A 26,495-nucleotide genomic window follows, 5' to 3' on the forward strand; every position below is an offset into this window, starting at 1 on the left:
CACCAGGTCGCGTTATAAACAGACCCCACCAGGGCGCGGGTTAATCAGCCAAGATGTACGACTGGTGGGAAAGGTAAACCAGATGGTGCGTTGTAAAGAACAACATTTTTATTTTATTTTTTTTCCAAAATTTCATTCAAAATTTTTAGACAGTACCAACGGCATGCTGTCATTTTTTGTTGCATGCATATTGCTACAGATGGCTGTTTTATAAACGTGTCTCAAGTCGGCGCCTCGCCGCCGGACTACGTTTTAATCTAAAATGGATGAATTTAATTGTATTAATTACTGTTTATGTAACATACATCAGAACATTTCTCGTAAATGACAACACATCTTGCAATTTGCCACGCTTTTCCTGAACAAACCCAGGGCCAGGCCAGCACGAATCGACTTAATTTACGACATGAAGTACTATTGCATCGGCCAGCTGTTGTTATCACTCTTGCTTACGCATTATTTGCCAGCTTGTCACGTGCCAGACGAATAACATCAGTTCCTAATATCCTCCCCCCTCCCCCCCCCCCGGTTCCCTGCTGCACTGGTGTCATGTAGTACCCTTCGAGACGTGGCTGTCCAAGTCATAGTTGGCAAAGCAGCGGAACTCATTCGCCAGATTGTTCGCATGCGCTGGTCGAAACCGGCACTCATGGAGGCCGAGTAGGCGACCGGCCAGCGGGGCCATTTGGGCACCTGTCGACACAGAAGGCAAACCGATGACGAACCTGACAGCCAAAAAAGCCGAGAAGACCCGAATCTCCGATGCATACGGTAAAAATAGGTAGGCTACATATGATCTGACGTGACTTTAAAAACACAATGATAAGAGCTAATAAAAATGTCCAGCCTGTAAATGCAACCCAAACAAGAATACAGGCTGGAAATATCAGTTTAGCACGCCAGATAAAGTGAACAGTTCAAGCTAGAGGAAGCAATACAAGTACAGGCTACAGCTGCTAATCGTACCAGTACACAGAAGAATGTGCTGTTTGGCCAGCAGCCGAACGGTGACTGCGGTCTTTGTGAGGCATTCTTCCGAGAGGAACGGTGGATCAGCGACCACGAGGTCAAACTGTTCGCGTAGGTCACCAGGTACATCCAGCGGGGAGCGGTAGTCGTACAGAACAAACTCTGGGCCGAACACACTGAATCGCTGGTCGTACTCAAACAGTGTCACTGAAACACAAGAGGCCGGTGAATGACAAACACATGCAAACCAAGGTGAAAGCGCAGAGAAAGGGGATACCGAAAGCAAGCGCGGTCGGGTTAAAATGCTTCCCGCCGCCGGAGACTTTACCGTTATTTTTGTTTCAGACTCACTTATTCGGTGTTCCAGGTCGGTTCCAAAGCTTTAAGTAATCAAATGACTTTATGTGAGCTATGTTTACGTATCAATTACATGTCTGCTAGGGTAAAGTTGGAAAAAATCACATCTCAGAAATATTATACTTTTAGTTCGGACCGTTGAAAGCATATCGGATGCACGGCTGTCATTTAGACAAACATCAGCTACTCACGTTTCAGTTCAGGCGGTCGGACCTTGCGCAAGTGCCGGTAGAGCGTGGGGCTGGACAGGCAGGCCACACGACCCGACGGACCAGCTAGCCGCAGCGCTTCGGACGCCAGAACACGACACGTGGCCTCATCGTACCAGAACTGACTCAGTTGCTGAAAAGAGGAGAGCCGGTCTCATAGTAAAACAATGCGAGGTAAATCTCCTAGCGGACGCAAAAAAAATGACAAAAAAGTTGTCAAAAGAAACAGCCGTCATCACACGTATGACGTTCGTTTAAAATATGACGGTAAAAAGGACAAGATGAAATTTAAAGGAAAAGGAAAAATCAGCCGAATTTTTATTAACATATCGACACCTTTTTGTTAAAGCTCACATTTGTTCTCCCGTGAAGTTCAGACAAGTTTTTTTTTTTATAAATTTAGTCCGAACCTTTTTGATAGGAAGGATTCACAAGGACAGAGCCACCGCTAAGCGAAGCTTGTTGAGGTGACCCTGCCCTCTACCCTCCGATCGCGCAATTCCGGTTCTATGGCAGAATTTAGAGTCCAAAGTAAAAAGTTTAACGTGCGCACATAGCCGCGCACGGCCGGTCCCCTCACTGACTTCGCCTGGCTACGGCCTGCCACCAACCGCAACCATACCTGTCAGGAGGCCCATAAATGTCAAGCGCCCGTCGCGCTTCGAACCCGGACTGTTATAACCGGGAACGCGTACTCTCACCACGCGGAGTCCAACGCTCTACCAACTGAGCTACGGGACCGGCTACTGAGCTACGGGACCGGCTAGTTGTTTAGAAAGTTTCAAAAAAGGTACAGTCACTCGATTTTTCTCAGGTTTGTCTGTCTTGGCAGTAGTGGTGTCAATCGGAACTTGAATCTTCGGAATTCCGATATTGTCCAATTTCCAATTCGGAATTTGGTTGGACAATGACAGCAGGCTTTGGACAACTTTGGACAATCGCTTGCTACACCTCATTTATAAAGTAATCGTGTTTAACATTGATTGGCCATTAGAAAGCTCAGTTTTCCATATGATTAACACTTTTGAGCTGGTAACGATACATTAAAAGCGAATTAAATAACGGTGTTGAGTGTAAACTATTACCTAGATGTCGGACATTTTTGGACAAATGGCTGGCTTGGACATTTTTGGACGGACAGTCGACGTAAGTATTGGACATTGGACGGACATTAAACATACGTTTTCTGAAATTGACACCACTACTTGGCAGATCAAGCAATGCCAGAGCAAGCTTACGAACACACAAATTTGATCAGGATCGGACGATTGGACACTTCTAAAAAGAGATCTTTCGTGCTTCCCGGAAATTCACCGGAGAACAGATGTGGGGTTTAAAAAAAGGTGTCGATATATTCCACCCTAGTATCCCTGGAAAAAGACGTATAGAGGGTTGAGAAACCCAGTCAACACGTCATGTAGTCACCGTCCGTTAGCAATTACAACTGTCCATTTACTCGCTCATTTCAAGCTTACCCAGTCCTCTTCGAAATCTGCCAGCTGGTCGGGGTCCTTGGCGGCGTCCTGCGCCAGCTGCTCCGCCTGCTGCCTACGCTGCTCCCGCTCCAGCTGCTCGGAGACGAACTCCTGCAGCGCAGACATGGTGAATGCCGACAGCTGCACGTCATCCTCTTCGTCCTGATCTTCAGCGGCTGGTGATCGCTTTTCCTTTACATCTTCACTCTGGTCGATCTCTTCTTTACTAGTTGATGTTATTTTGGCGCCGTTGCCTTCTTGGTATGCTTCGTTGACGTTAACTTCAGACATAACTTCGAAATTCAAAAGGTCTGAAAACAGGCAAGTCAATTATACCACATGTCGAAGAGTTATGCCCCTTGTGGCGCTCATTCATAACACATTGGGCTGACTCCCATGTGTTTCGTGAATTACTCAGCTTGCTTGTCAGATATCTTTAAAACAATTCAAATGATTGGGCAGGAAAATACTGATGAACAAAAATAATACCGATCTAAAGACAACGCCAGGTGAGATGACTGGGTTTCTCACGATTGTCATTTAGCGACCTCGATCCACCTGGGGGCGAATCAAAGAACTATAGGTTTGCAGGTGGCGCTCCAAGCGCATTTTGCCTGATTTCATGCATCTCCCATATTGCCAAAACTGAAACCCTTTGCAATGCAAAGCATGGGAGAAAATGCTCAGAACCAGTGAAACAGTTTTGAAGGGAGGCAAACTGCTATCAACTCTGTTGATTATCAAACAAATAAACATTCAAGGATGCATCCAGTCAGTTCCCTGTTCAGTTTATCTCTCCTTTTAGACTGCTGAGGATTTCCAAACAATATATTTTCAACGAATTGAGAATATATCATGACTGAAATGCCTGACCCTTAGCATTGCAAATGGCACCATATCCTGAAACATTTCATGGGGTGATGCAATTTTTTTCATGAAACAATATAATATGTACATCACCAACTAATGACTCAATTTCCTCAAATTATTTTACAGAAGTTAAAGTACCAGTGGCGGCGGAATAGGGGGTGCAGGGGGTGCAGCTGCACCCCCATCGAAGTACATGGGGGTGCAAACATATCTTTTTGCACCCCCAAAATCCGTACAAGGGGCCCGTCGCACCATCCAATACATTTTCTCCCGAAAACCGGTGATCGGGAAACGAACACTGATGTGGAATCATCCGGGATGTCCAATTATGGTCAGGAGCGCCCCATGCTAGTCTTTGGGGCCCCCACACCGGCTTGAAGTGTCCCGAGCCGCGTTTGGTGCTCCATGCGGCATCTGAGGGCCCGCACGACGGCCTCAGAGGGCCCTTTTATGACGATCTCTGAGGGCTCCCACGACGACCTCTGTCCCCTGGCGCCCTATAACGACCACTAAGGGCCCTCATGACGACCGCTGAGGGTTCCACAGGACTCCAGGGGCCTCGCTGGCCTCTGAGAGCCTCTATGACGGTCTCTGAGGGCCCTCGTGACGGCCTTAGACCTAACTCAAGTCTGAGGGCCCATCTGGCTTTAGACGGCCCAGCGACGGCCTCTGAGGGCCCCAACACAACCAGGCTGGAGGGGCTATGCTGGCATTTGAGGGCCCTGCAACGGTCTATTGAGGACCCTAATGATGGCCTCTAGCGGTCTTACCAAGGCCTCTGAGAGCCCTGCAAAGGTATCTAAGGGCCCATGAAGACCCTCACTATGGCCAAGGACCCTCATGACGACCTCTGATGATCCTTCCGAAGGCTTCTAAGGGCCATCACAACAACTTCTGAGGACCCCAGGACGGTCCCTAAGGGGCTGAAGACCCTGACGACGACCTCTCTGGGCCCTCATGATGGTCTCTAAGACCCAACGCAAGCTCCAAAGGCCCACGCTGGCGTCTGAGGGCCCCACGACGGCCTCTGAGGGCCTCGACGGAGGCAGGCGGCTCCAGGGGCCATGCTGACCTCTGAGGGCCCTCTTGACAGCTTCTAGGGCCTAACAAAGGCTTCAAGGGCCAACGCTGGCCTCTGAAGAACCGTACGACAGCCTCGGAGGGTCTCAACTCAACGCAGACAGGTGCCAGGAGACATGCTGGCCTCTGAGGGTCCCGCAGAGTTCAGATTCAGAGGACCCAACGACCTTTGTGGACCTTACGAAATACGAAGGTCTCGGAGAGCTCACGCAGGCTCCTGGAATTCCACACTGATTCTCAGGCCCCATGTCGGCTTGTTGAGGCACTTTATCTGCTCTTGGTGCCCCGTCGCCGGTCTCTGAGAGTCTCAATGTCGGAACCTATTGGGCCATGGGCCCTACACCGGCTTTTATGGCCCCTACATCGACTCTTGGGACTCAGGACCCATGAAATGTGGATCTAAGCGGCTTCTAACTTCTAAGAATCCCATGCTGGTTCTGGTAGCCGCCAGCCGAATATTTGGGCTCACACGCGAGCTCCTGGGACCCCTTGTATACCCCAGGGGTCTACCTGCCTCTAAGACCCCACACATACTTTTTGGGCTCCAACGCTTGCCCCTGAAGGCCCCACTGAGACCCCTTTCCTCTATTCAGTCCTCCATACCGGCTCTTTAGGATAAACATCGGCTCCTGTGGCCTCAGTCCCGGCTTTGGAGGGCCTCCATACAGGCTTTTTTGGGGTCCGATGCCGGTTTCTGAGAGCCCTCAAAAGACTTTCGAGCCTATACTGCCTTCTGAAACCTTTCAGCAACTTTCAAGGGACCAACCCTGATCGGAGGGCTCATTCAGTCTGGGGAGTCATGTAAGTCTCTGGAGGAGTCTCTATGTGGTCGGATTCAAGGGGCTTCTAAACACGGTTTTCTTGGAACGGTCTCGTAGAGCCCTCAATGGTCCACTGCGGATCCAGAAAAGTGGTTTGAGACGCTGCGGGTGGTGGCTAGACTAAAAGATCAGTCGATAAAAACTAGCTGCATTTGCTTCTTTATGCTGATATTATTTGAGATAGGTAGGTGCACTGCAATTTCAAACCTTTTACAGAACTTGTGCGTATGGGGATAGTTTTCCAAAATCTTCGTTTTTCATAAATCAATAATAATCACTCAAAAAAAAAAATGAAGGGGGGCCCACAACTTCCAGAGGGGCCGCTTGAGAAAACTTTGCACCCCCATCCAAAATTACCTTCCGCCGCCACTGTAAAGTACCTACCTGATACCATCAAAATACACTCCATTTAGTAGGTGATGTTGTCATTGTTAGCAGACTATCCCTAACCCAATGTTGTAATTCACAACAGGGCGGTAGATTACCAAGGTCCAAACGTTAAAATCAGAGTCTACCCTGTGAATAGCACTTCACTCAGAAAGTATGGGCCATTCTTGAATGAGAAATATTACTCAGATTACACCAACATGCAACGAACGGTTCAGAATGAGATGATCATGCAGCAAACGGTATATCAGTATAGGCTATGCCCAAGATTCCTTTGGGGCTTACCTAACCATGGCTTAATTTCTTTCACTTGCCACAAAAAAGGATGACACAGGATTCAATGAAGTAACAAGCATTCAACTTACCTAAAAATCCAGCGACCACGCAGCCGTCAATTCACCATGCATATCACCACTTATCGAAAATAAGCCAAACCTTGAGATTCAAACTTGCCCATGTGACTGCGCCAAAAATGACTGTATGCGTCATCCTTGTCAGAATATACGAGTGCTGCCAAATAGCAAATAGACGCGTATTTGGAATTTCCGACCTCGACGAGCATCTGTGGTAGAAAACCACCACTTTGGTAGGGGAAACTACTGCTGTCTGCTACCGTTTGCACTGCATGTCTCGCTGATAGTTGCGACGTTGCGACCTATTGCGACATCTATGCAAGTCAGCAAGGGGGCTCTCTCTATCGTCTGGAGGTTTCGAAAGATGCTCTCCAGAGATGGCGCTAGTAAATTTGGCTGACATGACGTCATGCTAAAAAGTGATGGGTTTTGTGAGAGCAAATGTAATAATAGTTGAAAATTTTGTACTTTTGCTTAATTAAGAAAAAATAAATATACAATTGTTCAAAACAGCGATTTCCTCATTCATCCTTCATTGTTTTTAGAGGAATATAGACAGTTTAATTATTTTTTCTTGACCGCAATTCGCACACGCACTAAATTAAAAGCTGGAGTTTTGTGCGTTCGTAAATCGTGATTTGAGAAAATAAGTAGACAATAATCTTTTGCACTTTTGCTTTACAATCATTTTTCAATGCAGATAAATGCATAAATTATTCGAAAATAGGCATATCTTTGAAATATTATGATTTTCCACAAGCAAATTTTCCCAAAAACTTGAACTACTTACAACTGACGAACGCATCCAATAATCTGGATGTCTTAGGATGAGTTCGTCATTTTTTCCCAAGGAAATACGATACAGTTCAAGCTATTTTACCGATTTATCAGGGTACTTTTGCCAATGAATTAATAAATAAATGACAACAATTAATCTCATTATCAACCATACTCGGAAGAATTTTCTTCGCATAAGCGCGAACACATCTGCGCTTTCATGAAAAGTCACGCCTGTAGATGTCAGGACTGCTGCTTTATGTTTCGCAAGGTGGCGCAGCGCGCAGGGTACCGACTACCGAGGCTGAGGTCTCCAGACTTTCCACCACGATTTAACTTGGAAATGGCCGATGGGGAAGGTCTAACCCAAAAACGGACGCCCTTTTACACAGCTGCATAAAGAGAATGAATTATTGGCATAGCTGACCACACGTCCCATCCCCCTCTCCGCCCCAGCTCAATAGGAAATATCGCCTATTTTCCTTAGTCAGTTATATTCTGACTAATTTCTCACTCTTCCCAGTAAGCCTTAACATGCATGATGCAGATGTCCACTGCGTAAGTCGTGTGCTTCCGTAAGTGTGCCAACTATATAGTGTTGCCTACACTCTACAGTACAGCCTACTGCTTCCCCATTGTCGTTATAATTGGTGATTCTCAGGTCAAAAGTTACACAGTGGTCTCAGAGAGCAATCGTTTCAACAAATTAACGATTCAAACCGTTGCATTCTACATATATTCCGGTCAGTTCTGCTACTAAACGATTCCGGCAAAACACTCTTTAGGTTATGTATTAGCGAACCACCACACAAAATTCGCCCAATCAGTGGTCAGTTATTACTGCTGGGCTGAACCGTCATACGCTATATAGCCTATTGCAGTCAATATTTTCAGAACGATACTGACTGACGAAACACAACGTATTCGCGGATTCGCACATATGTTGGCACCCAGGTGGCCTGTCAGCAGCCGCACAAATCCGCACAGCGCAGCCGGGATTTGACATTGAGATGGTACACCGTAAAGCATGCCTTTCCACACAGGCACAAGCACAGGGACACAAATTCTCAAAATCCAAACTTATTCCAATACTGGTCAATTACGAATAGGCATAAAGTTTTGAGGTTTTCTCATGTTCATTCTTCTTTCAACACACGCGGCAGACTGCAGCAGCTGCAGAACATCTCACAGAGCTGCGCTGGATGCAGTCATGAGCTGGGACACGGTTTGTGACCAATGACCGATCGGGGGTGCCAGCCTCCTCCCGGCACGCGATGCACTGGCCGCCGCGCAGTCGATGTCGGGGCACCGCCGGCATTCGCCGACAGGGTTCCATCCGATTCGGTGTATTGGTGGCAGCCCGAACAGTGACCCACGCGAAGCTGGCGGACGTCGATGGCCGATGAGCGATGCCCTTCCGCGACCGGCGGTGGCAGTCGGTCCCACATCAAGAACAGATACCAGTCATGCGGTCAGTCGGCGACGGCGCTGTCGCGAGCCGATCTGATGGTCGCGCGGTGGGCGTTGCCGACGTCCACCGGGACCGTCGACTGGGGGAGCGCGGCCGCCTCTTGGCCGCCGCCTCTGGTCGGCGCGCTCGTTGCGCTGTGGGACGGCATCCACTGCAAGTCGTTCACTGTGAAGCGGTCGTTTGACCGGACCTGGCAGGCGGGGAAAGGGGACCTCAGATGAAGTAAAACCATCCCTCAGGCCAGCTTGAACTGGCTCTCCACCTCACCATGTTAGATAAGCAGACACCCTCGTGATCATCGCAGCGATGATTGCCAATTGGTGTGTCATTATGGGAGAGGATGCCAGCCTCCTTTGCAAGATAGTCTGCCTTTAATATAGTGCAGCCCGACCCATTGCCTGTGGCGCAGACTGGGCTTGATAATGCAGTGCAGGACACACCAAACGTAAGCGGCCATCTGTACCCCCTGTGCAGTAGGGCTGACTCAAGAGCCCAGAGTTGCCCTCCCCCACCATTCTGTGCACGTGATAACTGGATGGGACATGCCATGGTCAGCATCTGTTCAAAAGCTGCCCTAAGCATGTAAAGCTCCACTGGCATGCTCAAGCATGGTCACAGTCAGTTCTCACTTCTCAGTTGAACCTCCAATGGAAACCCATCACAAAGTAGAGATCAGGGCGCCTCTCACACTGCAGCACACTCAACAACTGAGGCACCATCTCATCACTTGCAGGTGGTTCTTGCCAGGAGCAATGCCAGCCACGCACATCAGGTGATAACAGCAGTGTACAACTGCAATCTACAAGCATCCATGTTCTTTCTGGTTTTCTCCTGTTGAGATCCACTGCCATGCATGAACTTGATGGGCTTTTGTTGTGCTCCTCCCATGTGCAGACAGGTTTCTGCTGAAACAAAGCAAAGCAAATGTGATTAATAATGGCCCTGTTTCACCATCCAGACACTGTGCGCACTGGTAGCTACGGCATACCATAGCATCACTCAAATGACGTTGCATGTGATCTCTTAGTTTATGATCAATCGCGTTTGGAACAGAGTGAGAGGTTCTGAAAAACCGTACCAAGAACAGAGGTTTGAGTTCAAATACTGCTAGCATGCTGCTGGTGCTGGTACCGCAGCATGCTAGCGTTCTGGGATGCTGTCATAGCTTAGCGTCACAGTGAAGTTTGTTGACACTGCCATGGAAACCCAATGCTCTGACACACGCAGCGCGCACTGCAAGTGCGTGCTCTGCCGTGAAACACCACCCATGAACGTTGGTTGCATGACCAGGATGGAGCAGTGTGGCAGACAGTGATTTTAATTTTAATTGCACTTCCTAGAGATTAAAATGTTGTTGGTGAAATTGCTATTCATTATTCCTATTACCATTGCCTAAATTTCACATTTCAAAACAGCATCAGCATTGACATGTTATATAAAATAAGGTTTAGACTTCAGGTGGTCCCGGGTTCAGCTATAAAGTAAAACAAGGGCAAAAAATTGTCAAAAAAAATATTTAAAAAAATACCTGCCTTCATCAACACCTCATCTAATCTAACCTCATCCTCATCTAACAAGGCCCTAAAAGCAAAAACCGTTTGAATAACAATGTAATATTTTGCAACCGCTGCACCATTACTGTCACGTACGCTATCCCTAGATTGGTTGCTGGTAAGTAGTGGTTGTCGTCATCAACTCGTCATGCAGCAGCTGATTGGGATGGGCGGGGCCTATTTTTATCCAGGCGATAGAGAGAGCCAGCAAGGGTACGTACCTTAGTGATATACGTACTTCATAATTTACGTACTTTTTCGATGCGTATTTTCTTCTTTGACGTACTTTTGTCTAGGTATACCTACTTTGTACTGTACGTAGTGTACCTATCTCTGCGATACGCCTACTTCTGTCCTTGACGTACTTATTCCATACGTACTTTATACTCGACGTACTTTTGCGATACGTACTTTTGCCCTTGACGTACTCTTGTCCATACGTACTTTGTGCTGTACGCACTTTTACGATACCTATGTGCTTTTGTCCTTGACGTACTTTTGTCCATGCGTACTTAATAATCCACCGTATACGTACTTCTTCGATACGTACTTTTGTCCTTGACGTACTTTTATCCATTCGTGCTTCATACTGTACGTACTTTTGCCATGCGGACTTTTGTCCTTGGCGTAGTTTTGCCCATGCGTACTTTATACTGTACGAACATTTGCGATACGTACTTTTGTCCTACGTGCCAGGGGCGTCGCCACAAATTTTTGACAGGGGGCCGACTAAAAACCCAAAATTAGGTATCGTTACCGTACTTTTTCAGGCCGATTCCTTATCTGTTCAACGATACTGGCTGAATTCATACGCGGTGCGCGTCTGAAGTATTCATTTTTACACGGGTAACCAGAGCCTCCGGTCTTCTATCAGGGTATAATTGTTGACACATGCCGTCAATCTGATAGTTAACTGTTAATGTATTCATCATACGTGGTGGTTGCTTTAGGTATTTGTCACAACTCTGAACTCATAATCTCTTTTGGTCTCCAGTATGAATGGGCGGGGCGGGTCGGCGCGAAGCGCCGCGAGATTTTCGTCGAGGTCGGAAATGTATATGCACAGATGTCGCTACAATAGCTTGACATGCAGTGCAAATTGTAGCCGACAGCAGTAGTTTCCCCTACCAAAGTGGTGGTTTTCTACCACAGACGCTCGTCGAGGTCGGAAATTCCAAATACGCCAAATAGACACCACCTCCGCGCGGTCCGTCGGACTGGCGGTAGTTTAATATTCGCGAATCCGCTGCCAGTTGACTAACCCCGCATTCGATGTCTCTCGGACGACGAAGATTCTACGTCGTCCGGCCAATCCCGTCCAAGGTCAGCGGGGGCTCGGCTGCGGTTGTGGAACGTGATTGGCCGGACGGCGTAGAATCTTCGCCGTCCGGGAGACATCGAGCGCGGAGGGCTGTTCACGGGCCCTGTGTGCGGTCGGACCGCACACAGCCTCCAAGCTCCGCCCACTTCGTCCCTACGTCAGCCTTCCGTCACCGCACACAGCGATCGCTGTGATGTAACGGAAGTTGGCACAGATTCAGCACAGATTCAGCACAGCACAGATTCGGTAGGGGGAAAAAAGGCCCCGGTAGAGGGAAACCTTTATGACCCGTTTTCCCCTAGAAATGACGTCACAAAGAGGTAAAAATGGGTATCAATCGAAAGCTCTCGTTTACCCAGACACAGTCCTGCAGGAAAATTCCAATTTTTCCCCATAGGAAAGTTTTTACGGGAAAATCAAAATTTCGGGTCAATGGGGGGTCCCCCCCGATTTCGTTCAAAATCGGCACACAGGTGCCCCACCACCAGCCGAGAAACTTTCCCCAAAACGGTCCCCGTTGCATTGACGTTTAAGGCCCTTAAAGCCCCGTAAACTCGTAAAAAATCCGTAAATTCGCCCTTGTACGGCCAAAAACGGGGCGCTAGGGTAAAAATGGGTATCAATCGAAAGCTCTCGTTTACCCAGACACAGTCCTGCAGGAAAATTTCACTTTTTCCCCATAGGAAAGTTTTTACGGGAAAATCAAAATTTCGGGTCAATGGGGGGTCCCCCCCCCGATTTCGTTCAAAATCGGCACACAGGTGCCCCACCACCAGCCGAGAAACTTTCCCCAAAACGGTCCCCGTTGCATTGACGTTTAAGGCCCGTAAAGCCCCCTAGACTCGTAAAATATCCGTAAAATCGCCTTTGTACGGACAAAAAAGTGGTGCTATGGTAAAAATGGGTATCAATCGAAAGCTCTCGTTTACCCAGACACAGTCCTGCAGGAAAATTCCACTTTTTTCCCATAGGAAAGTTTTTACGGGAAAATCAAAATTTTGGGTCAATGGGGGGTCCCCCCCGATTTCGTTCAAAATCGGCACACAGGTGCCCCACCACCAGCCGAGAAACTTTCCCCAAAACGGTCCCCGTTGCATTGACGTTTAAGGCCCTTAAAGCCCCGTAAACTCGTAAAAAATCCGTAAATTCGCCCTTGTACGGCCAAAAACGGGGCGCTAGGGTAAAAATGGGTATCAATCGAAAGCTCTCGTTTACCCAGACACAGTCCTGCAGGAAAATTTCACTTTTTCCCCATAGGAAAGTTTTTACGGGAAAATCAAAATTTCGGGTCAATGGGGGGTCCCCCCCCGATTTCGTTCAAAATCGGCACACAGGTGCCCCACCACCAGCCGAGAAACTTTCCCCAAAACGGTCCCCGTTGCATTGACGTTTAAGGCCCGTAAAGCCCCCTAGACTCGTAAAATATCCGTAAAATCGCCTTTGTACGGACAAAAAAGTGGTGCTATGGTAAAAATGGGTATCAATCGAAAGCTCTCGTTTACCCAGACACAGTCCTGCAGAAAAATTCCACTTTTTTCCCATAGGAAAGTTTTTACGGGAAAATCAAAATTTTGGGTCAATGGGGGGTCCCCCCCGATTTCGTTCAAAATCGGCACACAGGTGCCCCACCACCAGCCGAGAAACTTTCCCCAAAACGGTCCCCGTTGCATTGACGTTTAAGGCCCGTAAAGCCCCCTAGACTCGTAAAATATCCGTAAAATCGCCTTTGTACGGACAAAAAAGTGGTGCTATGGTAAAAATGGGTATCAATCGAAAGCTCTCGTTTACCCAGACACAGTCCTGCAGGAAAATTCCACTTTTTTCCCATAGGAAAGTTTTTACGGGAAAATCAAAATTTTGGGCCAATGGGGGGTCCCCCCGATTTCGTTCAAAATCGGCACACAGGTGCCCCACCACCAGCCGAGAAACTTTCCCCAAAACGGTCCCCGTTGCATTGACGTTTAAGGCCCGTAAAGCCCCCTAGACTCGTAAAATATCCGTAAAATCGCCTTTGTACGGACAAAAAAGTGGTGCTATGGTAAAAATGGGTATCAATCGAAAGCTCTCGTTTACCCAGACACAGTCCTGCAGGAAAATTCCACTTTTTTCCCATAGGAAAGTTTTTACGGGAAAATCAAAATTTTGGGTCAATGGGGGGTCCCCCCCGATTTCGTTCAAAATCGGCACACAGGTGCCCCACCACCAGCCGAGAAACTTTCCCCAAAACGGTCCCCGTTGCATTGACGTTTAAGGCCCTTAAAGCCCCGTAAACTCGTAAAAAATCCGTAAATTCGCCCTTGTACGGCCAAAAATGGGGCGCTAGGGTAAAAATGGGTATCAATCGAAAGTCTCGTTTACCCAGACACAGTCCTGCAGGAAAATTTCACTTTTTCCCCATAGGAAAGTTTATACGGGAAAATCAAAATTTTGGGTCAATGGGGGGTCCCCCCCGATTTCGTTCAAAATCGGCACACAGGTGCCCCACCACCAGCCGAGAAACTTTCCCCAAAACGGTCCCCGTTGCATTGACGTTTAAGGCCCGTAAAGCCCCCTAGACTCGTAAAATATCCGTAAAATCGCCTTTGTACGGACAAAAAAGTGGTGCTATGGTAAAAATGAGTATCAATCGAAAGCTCTCGTTTACCCAGACACAGTCCTGCAGGAAAATTCCACTTTTCCCCATAGGAAAGTTTTTACGGGAAAATCAAAATTTCGGGTCAATGGGGGGTCCCCCCCGATTTCGTTCAAAATCAGCACACAGGTGCCCCACCACCAGCCGAGAAACTTTCCCTAAAACGGTCCCCGTTGCATTGACGTTTAAGGCCCGTAAAGCCCCCTAGACTCGTAAAATATCCGTAAAATCGCCTTTGTACGGACAAAAAAGTGGTGCTATGGTAAAAATGGGTATCAATCGAAAGCTCTCGTTTACCCAGACACAGTCCTGCAGGAAAATTCCACTTTTTCCCCATAGGAAAGATTTTACGGGAAAATCAAAATTTTGGGTCAATGGGGGGTCCCCCCGATTTCGTTCAAAGTCGGCACACAAGTGTCGATATTTTACGGATTTATTTTAAGGATTTTACGGATATTTTACGAATCTAGGGGGCTTTACGGGCCTTAAACGTCAATGCAACGGGGACCGTTTTGGGGAAAGTTTCTCGGCTGGTGGTGGGGCACCTGTGTGCCGATTTTGAACGAAATCGGGGGGGACCCCCCATTGACCCGAAATTTTGATTTTCCCGTAAAAACTTTCCTATGGGGAAAAAGTGAAATTTTCCTGCAGGACTGTGTCTGGGTAAACGAGAGCTTTTGATTGATACCCATTTTTACCCTAGCGCCCCATTTTTGGCCGTACAAGGGCGAATTTACGGATTTTTTACGAGTTTACGGGGCTTTAAGGGCCTTAAACGTCAATGCAACGGGGACCGTTTTTGGGAAAGTTTCTCGGCTGGTGGTGGGGCACCTGTGTGCTGATTTTGAACGAAATCGGGGGGGACCCCCCCATTGACCCAAAATTTTGATTTTCCCGTAAAAACTTTCCTATGGGAAAAAAGTGGAATTTTCCTGCAGGACTGTGTCTGGGTAAACGAGAGCTTTCGATTGATACCCATTTTTACCATAGCACCACTTTTTTGTCCGTACAAAGGCGATTTTACGGATATTTTACGAGTCTAGGGGGCTTTACGGGCCTTAAACGTCAATGCAACGGGGACCGTTTTGGGGAAAGTTTCTCGGCTGGTGGTGGGGCACCTGTGTGCCGATTTTGAACGAAATCGGGGGGGACCCCCCATTGACCCGAAATTTTGATTTTCCCGTAAAAACTTTCCTATGGGGAAAAAGTGAAATTTTCCTGCAGGACTGTGTCTGGGTAAACGAGAGCTTTCGATTGATACCCATTTTTACCCTAGCGCCCCGTTTTTGGCCGTACAAGGGCGAATTTACGGATTTTTTACGAGTTTACGGGGCTTTAAGGGCCTTAAACGTCAATGCAACGGGGACCGTTTTGGGGAAAGTTTCTCGGCTGGTGGTGGGGCACCTGTGTGCCGATTTTGAACGAAATCGGGGAGGACCCCCCATTGACCCAAAATTTTGATTTTCCCGTAAAAACTTTCCTATGGGAAAAAAGTGGAATTTTCCTGCAGGACTGTGTCTGGGTAAACGAGAGCTTTCGATTGATACCCATTTTTACCATAGCACCACTTTTTTGTCCGTACAAAGGCGATTTTACGGATATTTTACGAGTCTAGGGGGCTTTACGGGCCTTAAACGTCAATGCAACGGGGACCGTTTTGGGGAAAGTTTCTCGGCTGGTGGTGGGGCACCTGTGTGCCGATTTTGAACGAAATCGGGGGGGACCCCCCATTGACCCAAAATTTTGATTTTCCCGTAAAAACTTTCCTATGGGAAAAAAGTGAAATTTTCCTGCAGGACTGTGTCTGGGTAAACGAGAGCTTTCGATTGATACCCATTTTTACCATAGCACCACTTTTTTGTCCGTACAAAGGCGATTTTACGGATATTTTACGAGTCTAGGGGGCTTTGCGGGCCTTAAAAGTCAATGCAACGGGGACCGTTTTGGGGAAAGTTTCTCGGCTGGTGGTGGGGCACCTGTGTGCCGATTTTGAACGAAATCGGGGGGGACCCCCCATTGACCCAAAATTTTGATTTTCCCGTAAAAACTTTCCTATGGGAAAAAAGTGGAATTTTCCTGCAGGACTGTGTCTGGGTAAACGAGAGCTTTCGATTGATACCCATTTTTACCATAGCACCACTTTTTTGTCCGTACAAAGGCGATTTTACGGATATTTTACGAGTCTAGGGGGCTTTACGGGCCTTAAACGTCAATGCAACGGGGACCGTTTTGGGGAAAGTTTCTCGGCTGGTGGTGGGGCACCTGTGTGCCGATTTTGAACGAAATCGGGGGGGACCCCCCCATTGACCCAAAATTTTGATTTTCCCGTAAAAACTTTCCTATGGGAAAAAAGTGAAATTTTCCTGCAGGACTGTGTCTGGGTAAACGAGAGCTTTCGATTGATACCCATTTTTACCCTAGCGCCCCGTTTTTGGCCGTACAAGGGCGAATTTACGGATTTTTTACGAGTTTACGGGGCTTTAAGGGCCTTAAACGTCAATGCAACGGGGACCGTTTTGGGGAAAGTTTCTCGGCTGGTGGTGGGGCACCTGTGTGCCGATTTTGAACGAAATCGGGGGGACCCCCCATTGACCCAAAATTTTGATTTTCCCGTAAAAACTTTCCTATGGGAAAAAAGTGTAATTTTCCTGCAGGACTGTGACTGGGTAAACGAGAGCTTTCGATTGATACCCATTTTTACCATAGCACCACTTTTTTGTCCGTACAAAGGCGATTTTACGGATATTTTACGAGTCTAGGGGGCTTTACGGGCCTTAAACGTCAATGCAACGGGGACCGTTTTGGGGAAAGTTTCTCGGCTGGTGGTGGGGCACCTGTGTGCCGATTTTGAACGAAATCGGGGGGACCCCCCCATTGACCCAAAATTTTGATTTTCCCGTAAAAACTTTCCTATGGGAAAAAAGTGAAATTTTCCTGCAGGACTGTGTCTGGGTAAACGAGAGCTTTCGATTGATACCCATTTTTACCATAGCACCACTTTTTTGTCCGTACAAAGGCGATTTTACGGATATTTTACGAGTCTAGGGGGCTTTACGGGCCTTAAAAGTCAATGCAACGGGGACCGTTTTGGGGAAAGTTTCTCGGCTGGTGGTGGGGCACCTGTGTGCCGATTTTGAACGAAATCGGGGGGGACCCCCCATTGACCCAAAATTTTGATTTTCCCGTAAAAACTTTCCTATGGGAAAAAAGTGGAATTTTCCTGCAGGACTGTGTCTGGGTAAACGAGAGCTTTCGATTGATACCCATTTTTACCATAGCACCACTTTTTTGTCCGTACAAAGGCGATTTTACGGATATTTTACGAGTCTAGGGGGCTTTACGGGCCTTAAACGTCAATGCAACGGGGACCGTTTTGGGGAAAGTTTCTCGGCTGGTGGTGGGGCACCTGTGTGCCGATTTTGAACGAAATCGGGGGGGACCCCCCATTGACCCGAAATTTTGATTTTCCCGTAAAAACTTTCCTATGGGGAAAAAGTGAAATTTTCCTGCAGGACGGTGTCTGGGTAAACGAGAGCTTTCGATTGATACCCATTTTTACCCTAGCGCCCCGTTTTTGGCCGTACAAGGGCGAATTTACGGATTTTTTACGAGTTTACGGGGCTTTAAGGGCCTTAAACGTCAATGCAACGGGGACCGTTTTGGGGAAAGTTTCTCGGCTGGTGGTGGGGCACCTGTGTGCCGATTTTGAACGAAATCGGGGGGGACCCCCCATTGACCCGAAATTTTGATTTTCCCGTAAAAACTTTCCTATGGGGAAAAAGTGGAATTTTCCTGCAGGACTGTGTCTGGGTAAACGAGAGCTTTCGATTGATACCCATTTTTACCTCTTTGTGACGTCATTTCTAGGGGAAAACGGGTCATAAAGGTTTCCCTCTACCGGGGCCTTTTTTCCCCCTACCGAATCTGTGCTGTGCTGAATCTGTGCTGAATCTGTGCCAACTTCCGTTACATATCGCTGTGGCCGGTCGGGACTGGCCACAGCGGACCGTCCACCGCACGCAGCCGTGACGTCAGAACCGCCTACCCATCCCCTACCCCCCACGCCTGCTGGACGCACCGCACACACCGCACGCAGCAGTGTGCGGTGCCCATGAACACCCCTCGGGGTAAACCTTCGTCGTCTCAAATTGTGTTTCATCTGGTATGAGATGGAGCACATTATGTCTAGGCATGGATTAGGAGGAACACTTCAATCATGATAGCTTTTAGCCGGCTTGGGTTACATTATGCCCGCCAGTGACTTTTTCTTGAACTTGAACTCTTGGGCTTCGATATGACTTCTTAAACTTCGATAAGAGGAGGTCTATGCTTTACGATATCTTCACATATTATCTGTTCGACTACTCAGAATCTTTTAGGTAATCTATCTGAGTAGAAGTGGAATGTATTTAACACATTTCGTCAGTGAAAAACATGAACGGCGATTAATGCAAGTTAAGCAGACGACAAGCCGCGGTCCGTCCAGACTCACCGCGGTGTCAGCGGCGAGGTAAGGAGCGGCCGGATGGCGGGATCAGTCAGTGAACGAGGAACGCAGGTCGCCGAGCCAGGAACGGAGGAGCGCGCCGGGCGCGTGGGATGATCCACGTCACGCCGTCACCCAGGGAAGGTCAGGGTGACGTGGCGGTCCGAGACCACGCCGCGCTGGGGGACCTGCCGGCACGACCGGGACGTTCTAGAGAGGACTGCAGGACATGGTCCATTCGACGGACAGGTACGCAGGGGTGTTACGAACGCAGGGGATAACGATACTCAGTCGAAACTGGCCTAAAGTTTCTGATTCATTGAAAATAGCGATTGAATGGCGTCAAAACGCACACCAATGCCTTTACCACAACAATGCCCACGGCGCACACAAGATAAAGAGGTGTTTACAATTAGAGAACGGACATCATTGAAAGTTGGAGCTATACATAAGTCCGCCCAAAAGCAATTAAAATGTCAAGTCGGCCTTCTAGTTAGACATGTTCAGCCGCCCCTTTAACCTAAAAATCTAACGTGACAACTAAGTGATAAACGTATCCCAAAAGTCCAAAAACAGATAGCACAGCATGACCTATGCGAAGCGTAGCAAAAGGCAATATGACTTTTAGATTTTGAATAAATGTAGCCGGCGCGTTGCACCTTGGAGGGGCCGACCAAGCAGCCAGCACATATACACCATTACACAGCATAGAAATATTCCAACAATGACGCAAGGAGATATTCGCTCTGTAGGTACGGACGAATTTTCCAATCAAATTAATAATTATCAGCATGCCATTACATGGCGCGCACATCAAGTTAATGAACACAAACATTTAGGATAAATAATCATACCTAAGCACACACAACCACAGCTAGCAATAGATGTTGCTCGGAGCCCGTCCCCACTCCACAGCCCAGACCCATAGACCGCATCCAGCAGGCTAGTGGCCAGCCGTCAGCTCTCTCGGCTGTGGCCGCCGGGCGGTCGGCCGCGCCACGGATCACTGCCGGTCGGGCAGCGGCGGCTCGGGCACCTGCAGCTGGGTGGGCCGCGGCCGGAGACAGGTGAGCAGGCGGCGCCCCGTTCCGCCCGTGACCAGCAGCGCGCCGTAGCCGGTGATGACGGTCAGCGCCACGGCCGCCACCAGCGTCACCGCGTACAGAGAGGTGGCGTTCAGCAGCGTCTGCCCACACAGGCACCAGAGACCGGTCAGACAAGGTAAGGTGTGTTTAACGTGGAAACGACGGAAGTACAATATTTTCTATCAGTTGACCACGAATAAGTCATTCATTAAGGCGTTTAGGTCTGGTCTGCAGCTATTACATCGACTGCATGTGACTTGTATTGTATCATAAATAGTGTTATGTCACATGTCTTGATGTAAGCTAGGGATATTGTCTACCCATACCAAACTTTGACTAGTACTAGCTAATACTCAGAAGTAGGCTTGACTAAACTCTCCACCACGCGACGATACACTAAACTCTCAACAACTGTCGATGAACTCACCAAACAGGAGAGAGCCAGGTGGGAGACGACCACGAAGAGCGTCCGCAGCACGCTGCCTCTATCCACGGCGTCGAACAGGATAACGCCCCAGAAGGTGTGCAGCATGATGAAGCACAGTGTCAGGGTGGCCGACACCAGGAAGAAGTAGGGCGAGTGGCCGCGCAGACCCATGGTGCCCGGGCCCACCGAGTCGGCCAGCACGTTCACCAGCGAGAACGCCCCCGACATCATGCCGAAGCCGAGACCGCACACTGCCGGATAGTGAGAGATTGAGATCAAAATACACGATTAGATGCAGACTTCAATGAGCATAGGCCCATTGATAATCATGTTCGAATACTGTTAACGGTGGTCTGTGAGTATGGGGGGAACAGACTTGTTACTTGTCGCTGGATCTACATCAATCGTTACAAATAGGTACTACTTGAAAATCGCATGCATATTTGCATGTCATCAAACGTGGAAGAAACGAAAGAAATGACATGACAATATAATATATGTATGTATATATATATATATATATATATATATATATATATATATATATATATATATATATATATATATATATATATATATATCGAGTGCTCACCACCGGTCTCAGCTGTGACCGTCAGTTCGTCAAAGTTTCCTCCAAGTGGTGCATCACGCAACGGGTAACATTGAAACTGAAGCTTGACAACGCACAATAGCCATCAACGACAAAAACAGCGAGAATACCTTTACAAGTTCTGTCTTTAATGTGTTTAAGCATCTTGTACGTCATGCGCAAAAAAAAAGTGTACGATGTGATGACCGTCAATGGTAATGGTCCGTTACTTTTCTGCTCCATAGGAACTATCAGAGTTCGTTCTGAGCCTTTCGTCCAATTTACTTTTTCTACCTTACCCAATTAGTACCCATTCTGATGTTTTTGTACTGCAGTATTTCGGCAACGATATTGAATTCCAAGTACCTAGCAGCATCAAGCGCCTCAGAACTTGTGTTAAAAAAATGAGCGATTGCTTCAGAGAGTAATTATAATAGCGGTAACAATATTTGATGGCATTCAGTGTTTATCAGAGTTCAATGTTTGAGTGCAGGGGAAGCACTGCAATACTACTGCAGCCAGCAGTCTGCCCCGCTACTGACCGTAGGACATGATGTGTGGGTTCGTCACCACCTGGTCGTTGTCGGTCACCTTCTTCAGACCGCTCTCGGCCAGACGGAGCAGCTTGTACAGCAGGAACCTGAGAACGGGGGCACCGGTCATTAAACTTACTGCAGGTGACTGCAGGGTCCATGACTGGCATGCATATTATTTTAGTAACCTACTGGCTACTAAGTTATTCGGCAGTCTGTTCATCTTAGCCCTTGCAGACAAACAGTGGTTATGGTTTACACCAGTGGATCTGAAAAAAGTTAAAACAATCCACTGGCACTTATCAATATGTTCTGAATCCGATCCAAGCCCTTCAACAAAAATAAAACGCATGTTATCACTAGTGCATAAACACATGTTATCATTGGGTAAGATCACAAAGCTTCAATAAATAACAGGTTCCCTTCACTTTAAGAGCCATGAGTCTTAGAACCAGAAACCTCAGATGTAGCTGACATACATTGGAAAAGCCCACAAGTAATCGTTTCGGCGGTCGCACCTGAATAGTTCCTGGAGCAGCACGGAGAACACCATCCCGAACGCCAGTTCGGTGCGGAGAGGGACCACGGCGAACCAGAGCAGAGACGAGAACAGCAGCGACAGTAGCCAGAAGAATGCGCTGGCGACGGGCGGACAGCAGCGTCAGCTCAATGAGTAACTCAGCAGCGGCGGAGAGCGGACATAGTCTGTCAGAGACCCCCTGACTTCAAATTCACGTCCGGGAGAGGTAGGCCGTAGGGACATCACAATCGTGTTGACTGGGGCTGCCACCTTCGAAATGCAGACCCCAGGTGGCAGTACCTCACAGTGGCAGGGGTAGACACGGAATCTGCGCATCAAAGTATCACTGACTGAAGTTATTATACTGCATTGTCAAATGAATTGTAGGTTACATTTGGCAACTGATTTTCCATAGCAGGTGCAATTAGAAAACAATCAACAGCAACAATGACGGACATTATATGCACCTAAAACCATGTTGCCAAAAACTAGCAATTAACATAAGCAGCACGTCATCTTTATAGGCACAATTCAACATCTGTAACAATAAATCTAGTTAGGTACAATACATATTCTCGAGTTACTTTTGAAACCAGTAATTCCAGGTCTAGACAGCAGAAAAAGTAGGATGGCAATAATAATATTAGCAATTAAACATTATGCATACCTTGACATAAGGATAATAATTCTTATTGGATCTTTAGCAATGGTGATGATAAACATTGCTAAGGGTGGGCCAAATGCCAGAAAACCACATCCAAAAAACTCCATCACTGTCATGGTGGCTGCTTTACGACTGCTTCCTGTAATGGAAGAGAGTTAGAAGTCAGAACACAGACAAAACTGACAGAAATGGAAAGTATTTTGAGCAACGCTCTTATCTGATTGTTCCTCCATGCATCAATGACCATTGACCAGATCCTGAGACCTGAAGGTGGTTGACAAAATATCTGCATGAAATTCAATTATTCCATTCACTGCTATGATCAGTGAATGGAATATGATCAGAATACAGTGGGATCCGCTTAATAAATCCATCTTGGTGACAAGGTGTTTTGGATTTATTAAGCGGTGGCTTAAGAACCGGGGTCACTTATTTTCATCAAAAAAGCATGTATTGCAGTGCAGCTGCACTGCATGTTCGGTTCCCCTGCAATAAAAGTGTACAAGCTAGCATTCCTCATTGCCTTACTTATTCCAATGAAAGTGAGCAGGGGCTCCACCGTCGGTGCAGCGTCGCGGGGGTCCGGATTTGGGGGAAGATTATTGGGGTCCCCCAATAATCTTGCTTTCATAATGCAACCTAATATTTCATAAAGGCGTGCGTTTCAGTGTTGGACATCCCATTAACCCGGCCGGGCCCGGGGGTAATCCCAACCACCGCAGCGCGGGGGGGCGTTTTTCGCCCCCCCCCCCCGTCTAGCTTCGTAAATAATGGAGCTACGGAAACAAAAGCGATATTAAACGAAAGGTCCTTACGAGACGATTCTAAAGCACCTAAAATTTGTGACCTCAGGTCAATTTTCAAGGTCAGAAGTCAAGGTGAAAGGCAAAAACCAGCACATGTGTAGTGATCTCAAAGTAAGCATTCTAGAGGACGGCAGGATGCATAAAGCCGGCAAAATTGGGTGTCAAACGAATGAAGAGAATCTGAGGATTCCGAAAATGTGCTCAAAATCAAAGGTCAAGGTCAAGGTCATGCTCAAAATTGACCTCAAACTTTGCACTTTTTCGTACATCTTATGTGCTAACTTCCAAGATGTTTTGAAATGTTTTGAGGCTTATCAGGTTCCTATTTGTGGTTCATCTTATGATACAAGAATGCTCAAAGGTCAAGGTCATAGAAGAGTATCCTTGCTAGAGGCTATTTCACTGATCCAAGTTAGTAAATCCATCATAAACGACCTTTCATGTGTCAAGGTCAACCAAAGGTCATTCGAGGTCACATGAGGTCAACATAAAACTTGACCTTTTCCAAACAAAATATATGTATCATTCGACGCGGTTTGACGAGGCGAATGCGATGGTACCATTGCCGTAGCTCTAGGGCCATTTTTGTCCAGGGTATATTGAGTGAAGGGTAGGACGAACTTTGGTAGGAATTTCTAGTATAACTACTAGAAAACATACTATATGTGGTCGGGACTAGCAAAAACTTAGTTCAAACTAGAATATGGTAGCGCTCATGGTTGGCAGTCGTGACGTGCACGTGACATTCATTTATTAAATTTCTTAAATAACAGGCTTTAGAGGCCGATTAGTGGGCAGATACATTCAATTAGCTATTAATAATTGATTATGCAAACATTCAAGAATCTACATCATTCAATTCTAGCCGAAATCACGCGGCGCTCCCAGGATTCGAACTCGCGACCCTCGGATCCGTAGCCCGATACGCTACCGACTGCGCTACCAAGGACCGCGCGCCGACGATCGGAGAGCCTGATCGTGGGTGCTGGCGTGCAGAGAAATCTTTACCCTGTACGCCGTAGAAGATCGGCTGGGTTTCGTGAAAAATGGTAGAGGAATTGTCGAAAGAAAATTCATCGATCTATCATTTGAGACTAAGAACCATTGATTCCTTCAAAGGTTGACCGAGATATCGCTCGCCGAAAACAGGCCATTTAAAGGTAGACTGTCACCTTTTTTTCACTTACCGGTTTTCGTAAGAGGTGCCCGCCCTCACCACAGATGTCCAGTCCATTTTCCGTTATCCTCACCCTGTAACGCGCAATCGCCTCCCAAAGTTCCATTTGATGCCATCTTTTTCGCCGGTGAAAATGCTCATCACTACGATAGCATGTATGACACTTTTCATTACATTTTGGCATCATAGAGATTCATTGTTATTTTTCTTGAATGTTGTGACAAATTTCGTAATACCAATATTAATTTCAACAGCAAAGACGTACATTTAGCAAATTAATGTTGAAGGTTTCCTAGTATACTAGCATGAAGAAAGGCCGATCTCTTAGCATTGTGAAGGATTTCAGGGAAAGGAAAAACTTTGTCGATTTTAATTAAGAGCATTTTATACAAATTTTAAGGAAAAACTCGTCAAAAGGGTTTTATTTATCTTTTCTTATTCACACATATTCAATTCAAAGGCGATAAATTGTTAATTAGCAAATTTGTGGTAGAAGACAATGCTTTTTTTACTTGAAGGGAAGTGGTAAAGGGAAGACCTGAGGTCCGATCTCTTCAACACTAGTGAAGGGAGCAGACCCTATGACAAAGGTAAGTGGTAAAGGATTTTTGGTTTGCTACCATGTTCTGCATGTTTCCACCTCTGTTTCAAACACGACGCGATAAAATTGAAGACTTTTTCGGGGCACGTGTCAAATGTATTGCTAATTTGCTTGCTCACTATGCATAGAGCTCAGAACCCCTTCTACAGCAACACAAGCATCTGCCTCGTGTGTATGTCCCCAGACTACAGCAGGCACTGTAAGCTTACAGGACGCTGGCTCCACGATCTTACGCACCAATGATGCACTCTGTCGTCCCCCCTCGACATGGCTCACCACCTCACCAAACACTGAAGCAGTCACCCTTCCATGCCTCTGGTTAAGCCACTCCTTCGATCCTCCCTGATCCACAGTAGCTCGCTCGACGTTCCCTATCACATCACTAGGGTACATCTTCTTCAGTTTGTTAACCAGCATCTCACAGTACTTCCTCGATGGCTCAGCATCACTAGGAGCTATCTTCTTCAAGATGGAGAACATCTTGTAGATGGGATATGGCAGCTCAGTCCTGCCATCCACAACATCACCACTGACTGGCAGAGAGCTTTGCAGCGCACACCCAGCAGGCAGATCCTGCAGCTCTGTCTGAAATGCAGCATCAGACATGATGAACTCGACGCTGCTTCGCTTGGCAGGAATGCCCATGTCTGCTGCAATGTCAAGGACCTTGCTGGGCTCCACCTTCTTCGTAGCTGTCTGATGATTCCATTGACAGGCCTTGCTTGTTGGTGCATTCTCTGTCAGTCCGTGGAGTACGGCTGCTTGGATCTTGTAGAGCACACCTGCCACATGGCTGCACACTTCTCCAAGTCCTGCCATGCATTGGCAGTGGGCAGACATAACACTGCCATTGGGGTGGCAGAGCACCCATGCATTATACGACTTTGAAGCCGTCTGACTGGCCTGTACCTCTGCCTTCACGAAAACACCACTGGTATCCACTGAGCAGAGCTTGAGTGGGCCAACATGACTAGACAAAAACACATTCCAAGCATCTAGTGACTTGAAAGCTTTCAAGTTGTCGGACGTGAAAGTGCCAGAAGTGGAGACCAGATACGCAAATATATCTGGAAACAGCACGAGTGGGAGCTTCTCGAAACTGTCCGAGATCCAGTAGGCCTCATCGATCTTGTACGGATCAGGAAATACCTTCTCTCCCAGGCAGAGCTTTGCTTTGTATCGTGAGGAGTCGTACATCACGAACAAAAACACAAACTAGAGAAAAAACTATCGAAAACAGCTCTCACAATCCGATAAACCACGAGACGCCAGTGCAAATGGCCGCGATCGCCCGGTTTGTTTTGCCTACCAGTCAGCGTTGCCAGTTACGAA

General features: G+C 47.3%; 2 protein-coding genes across 10 annotated transcripts in view; both read right to left on the bottom strand.

Moving 5' to 3' along the window:
• Nucleotides 1–263: 263 nt before the first annotated feature.
• Nucleotides 264–6,673, bottom strand: LOC122363387 (EEF1A lysine methyltransferase 1-like). 4 transcript variants are annotated; one of them, XM_043332596.1, is made up of 5 exons: nt 6,534–6,673; nt 3,011–3,321; nt 1,518–1,668; nt 967–1,176; nt 264–693 (listed from the first exon to the last, which is right to left on the bottom strand). In XM_043332596.1, the coding sequence occupies exons 2-5, from the start codon at nt 3,299–3,301 to the stop codon at nt 548–550; spliced, it is 798 nt and encodes a 265-aa protein (XP_043188531.1). In that variant the 5' UTR covers nt 3,302–3,321; nt 6,534–6,673; the 3' UTR covers nt 264–547. The 4 variants fall into 4 exon arrangements, with proteins under 4 accessions (XP_043188531.1, XP_043188532.1, XP_043188533.1 ...); XM_043332597.1 differs by lacking the exon at nt 6,534–6,673 and adding an exon at nt 6,454–6,526; XM_043332598.1 differs by lacking the exon at nt 6,534–6,673 and adding an exon at nt 6,380–6,461.
• Nucleotides 6,674–18,664: 11,991 nt separating this feature from the next.
• Nucleotides 18,665–26,495, bottom strand: part of LOC122363370 (gamma-secretase subunit Aph-1-like) — a 71,221-nt gene continuing 63,390 nt past the window's right edge. For 4 of the 6 annotated variants that reach the window (XM_043332566.1, XM_043332565.1, XM_043332570.1 and 1 more), the window contains exons 2-6: nt 22,583–22,718; nt 21,914–22,033; nt 21,405–21,502; nt 20,274–20,524; nt 18,665–19,947 (exon numbers count right to left, since the gene is read on the bottom strand). In XM_043332566.1, the coding sequence (XP_043188501.1) occupies nt 19,765–19,947; nt 20,274–20,524; nt 21,405–21,502; nt 21,914–22,033; nt 22,583–22,695 (765 nt within the window). In that variant the 5' untranslated portion in view covers nt 22,696–22,718 and the 3' untranslated portion in view covers nt 18,665–19,764. Of the gene's footprint in view, nt 19,948–20,273; nt 20,525–21,404; nt 21,503–21,913; nt 22,034–22,582; nt 22,719–23,945; nt 23,996–26,410; nt 26,462–26,495 lie in introns of those variants that run through there. The other 2 variants (XM_043332567.1, XM_043332569.1) reach the window with 2 other exon arrangements.

Source organism: Amphibalanus amphitrite, unplaced genomic scaffold (assembly GCF_019059575.1).
Source record: "Amphibalanus amphitrite isolate SeventyFive unplaced genomic scaffold, NRLGWU_Aamphi_draft 000618F_arrow, whole genome shotgun sequence".
Taxonomy (NCBI): Eukaryota; Metazoa; Arthropoda; class Thecostraca; order Balanomorpha; family Balanidae; genus Amphibalanus; species Amphibalanus amphitrite.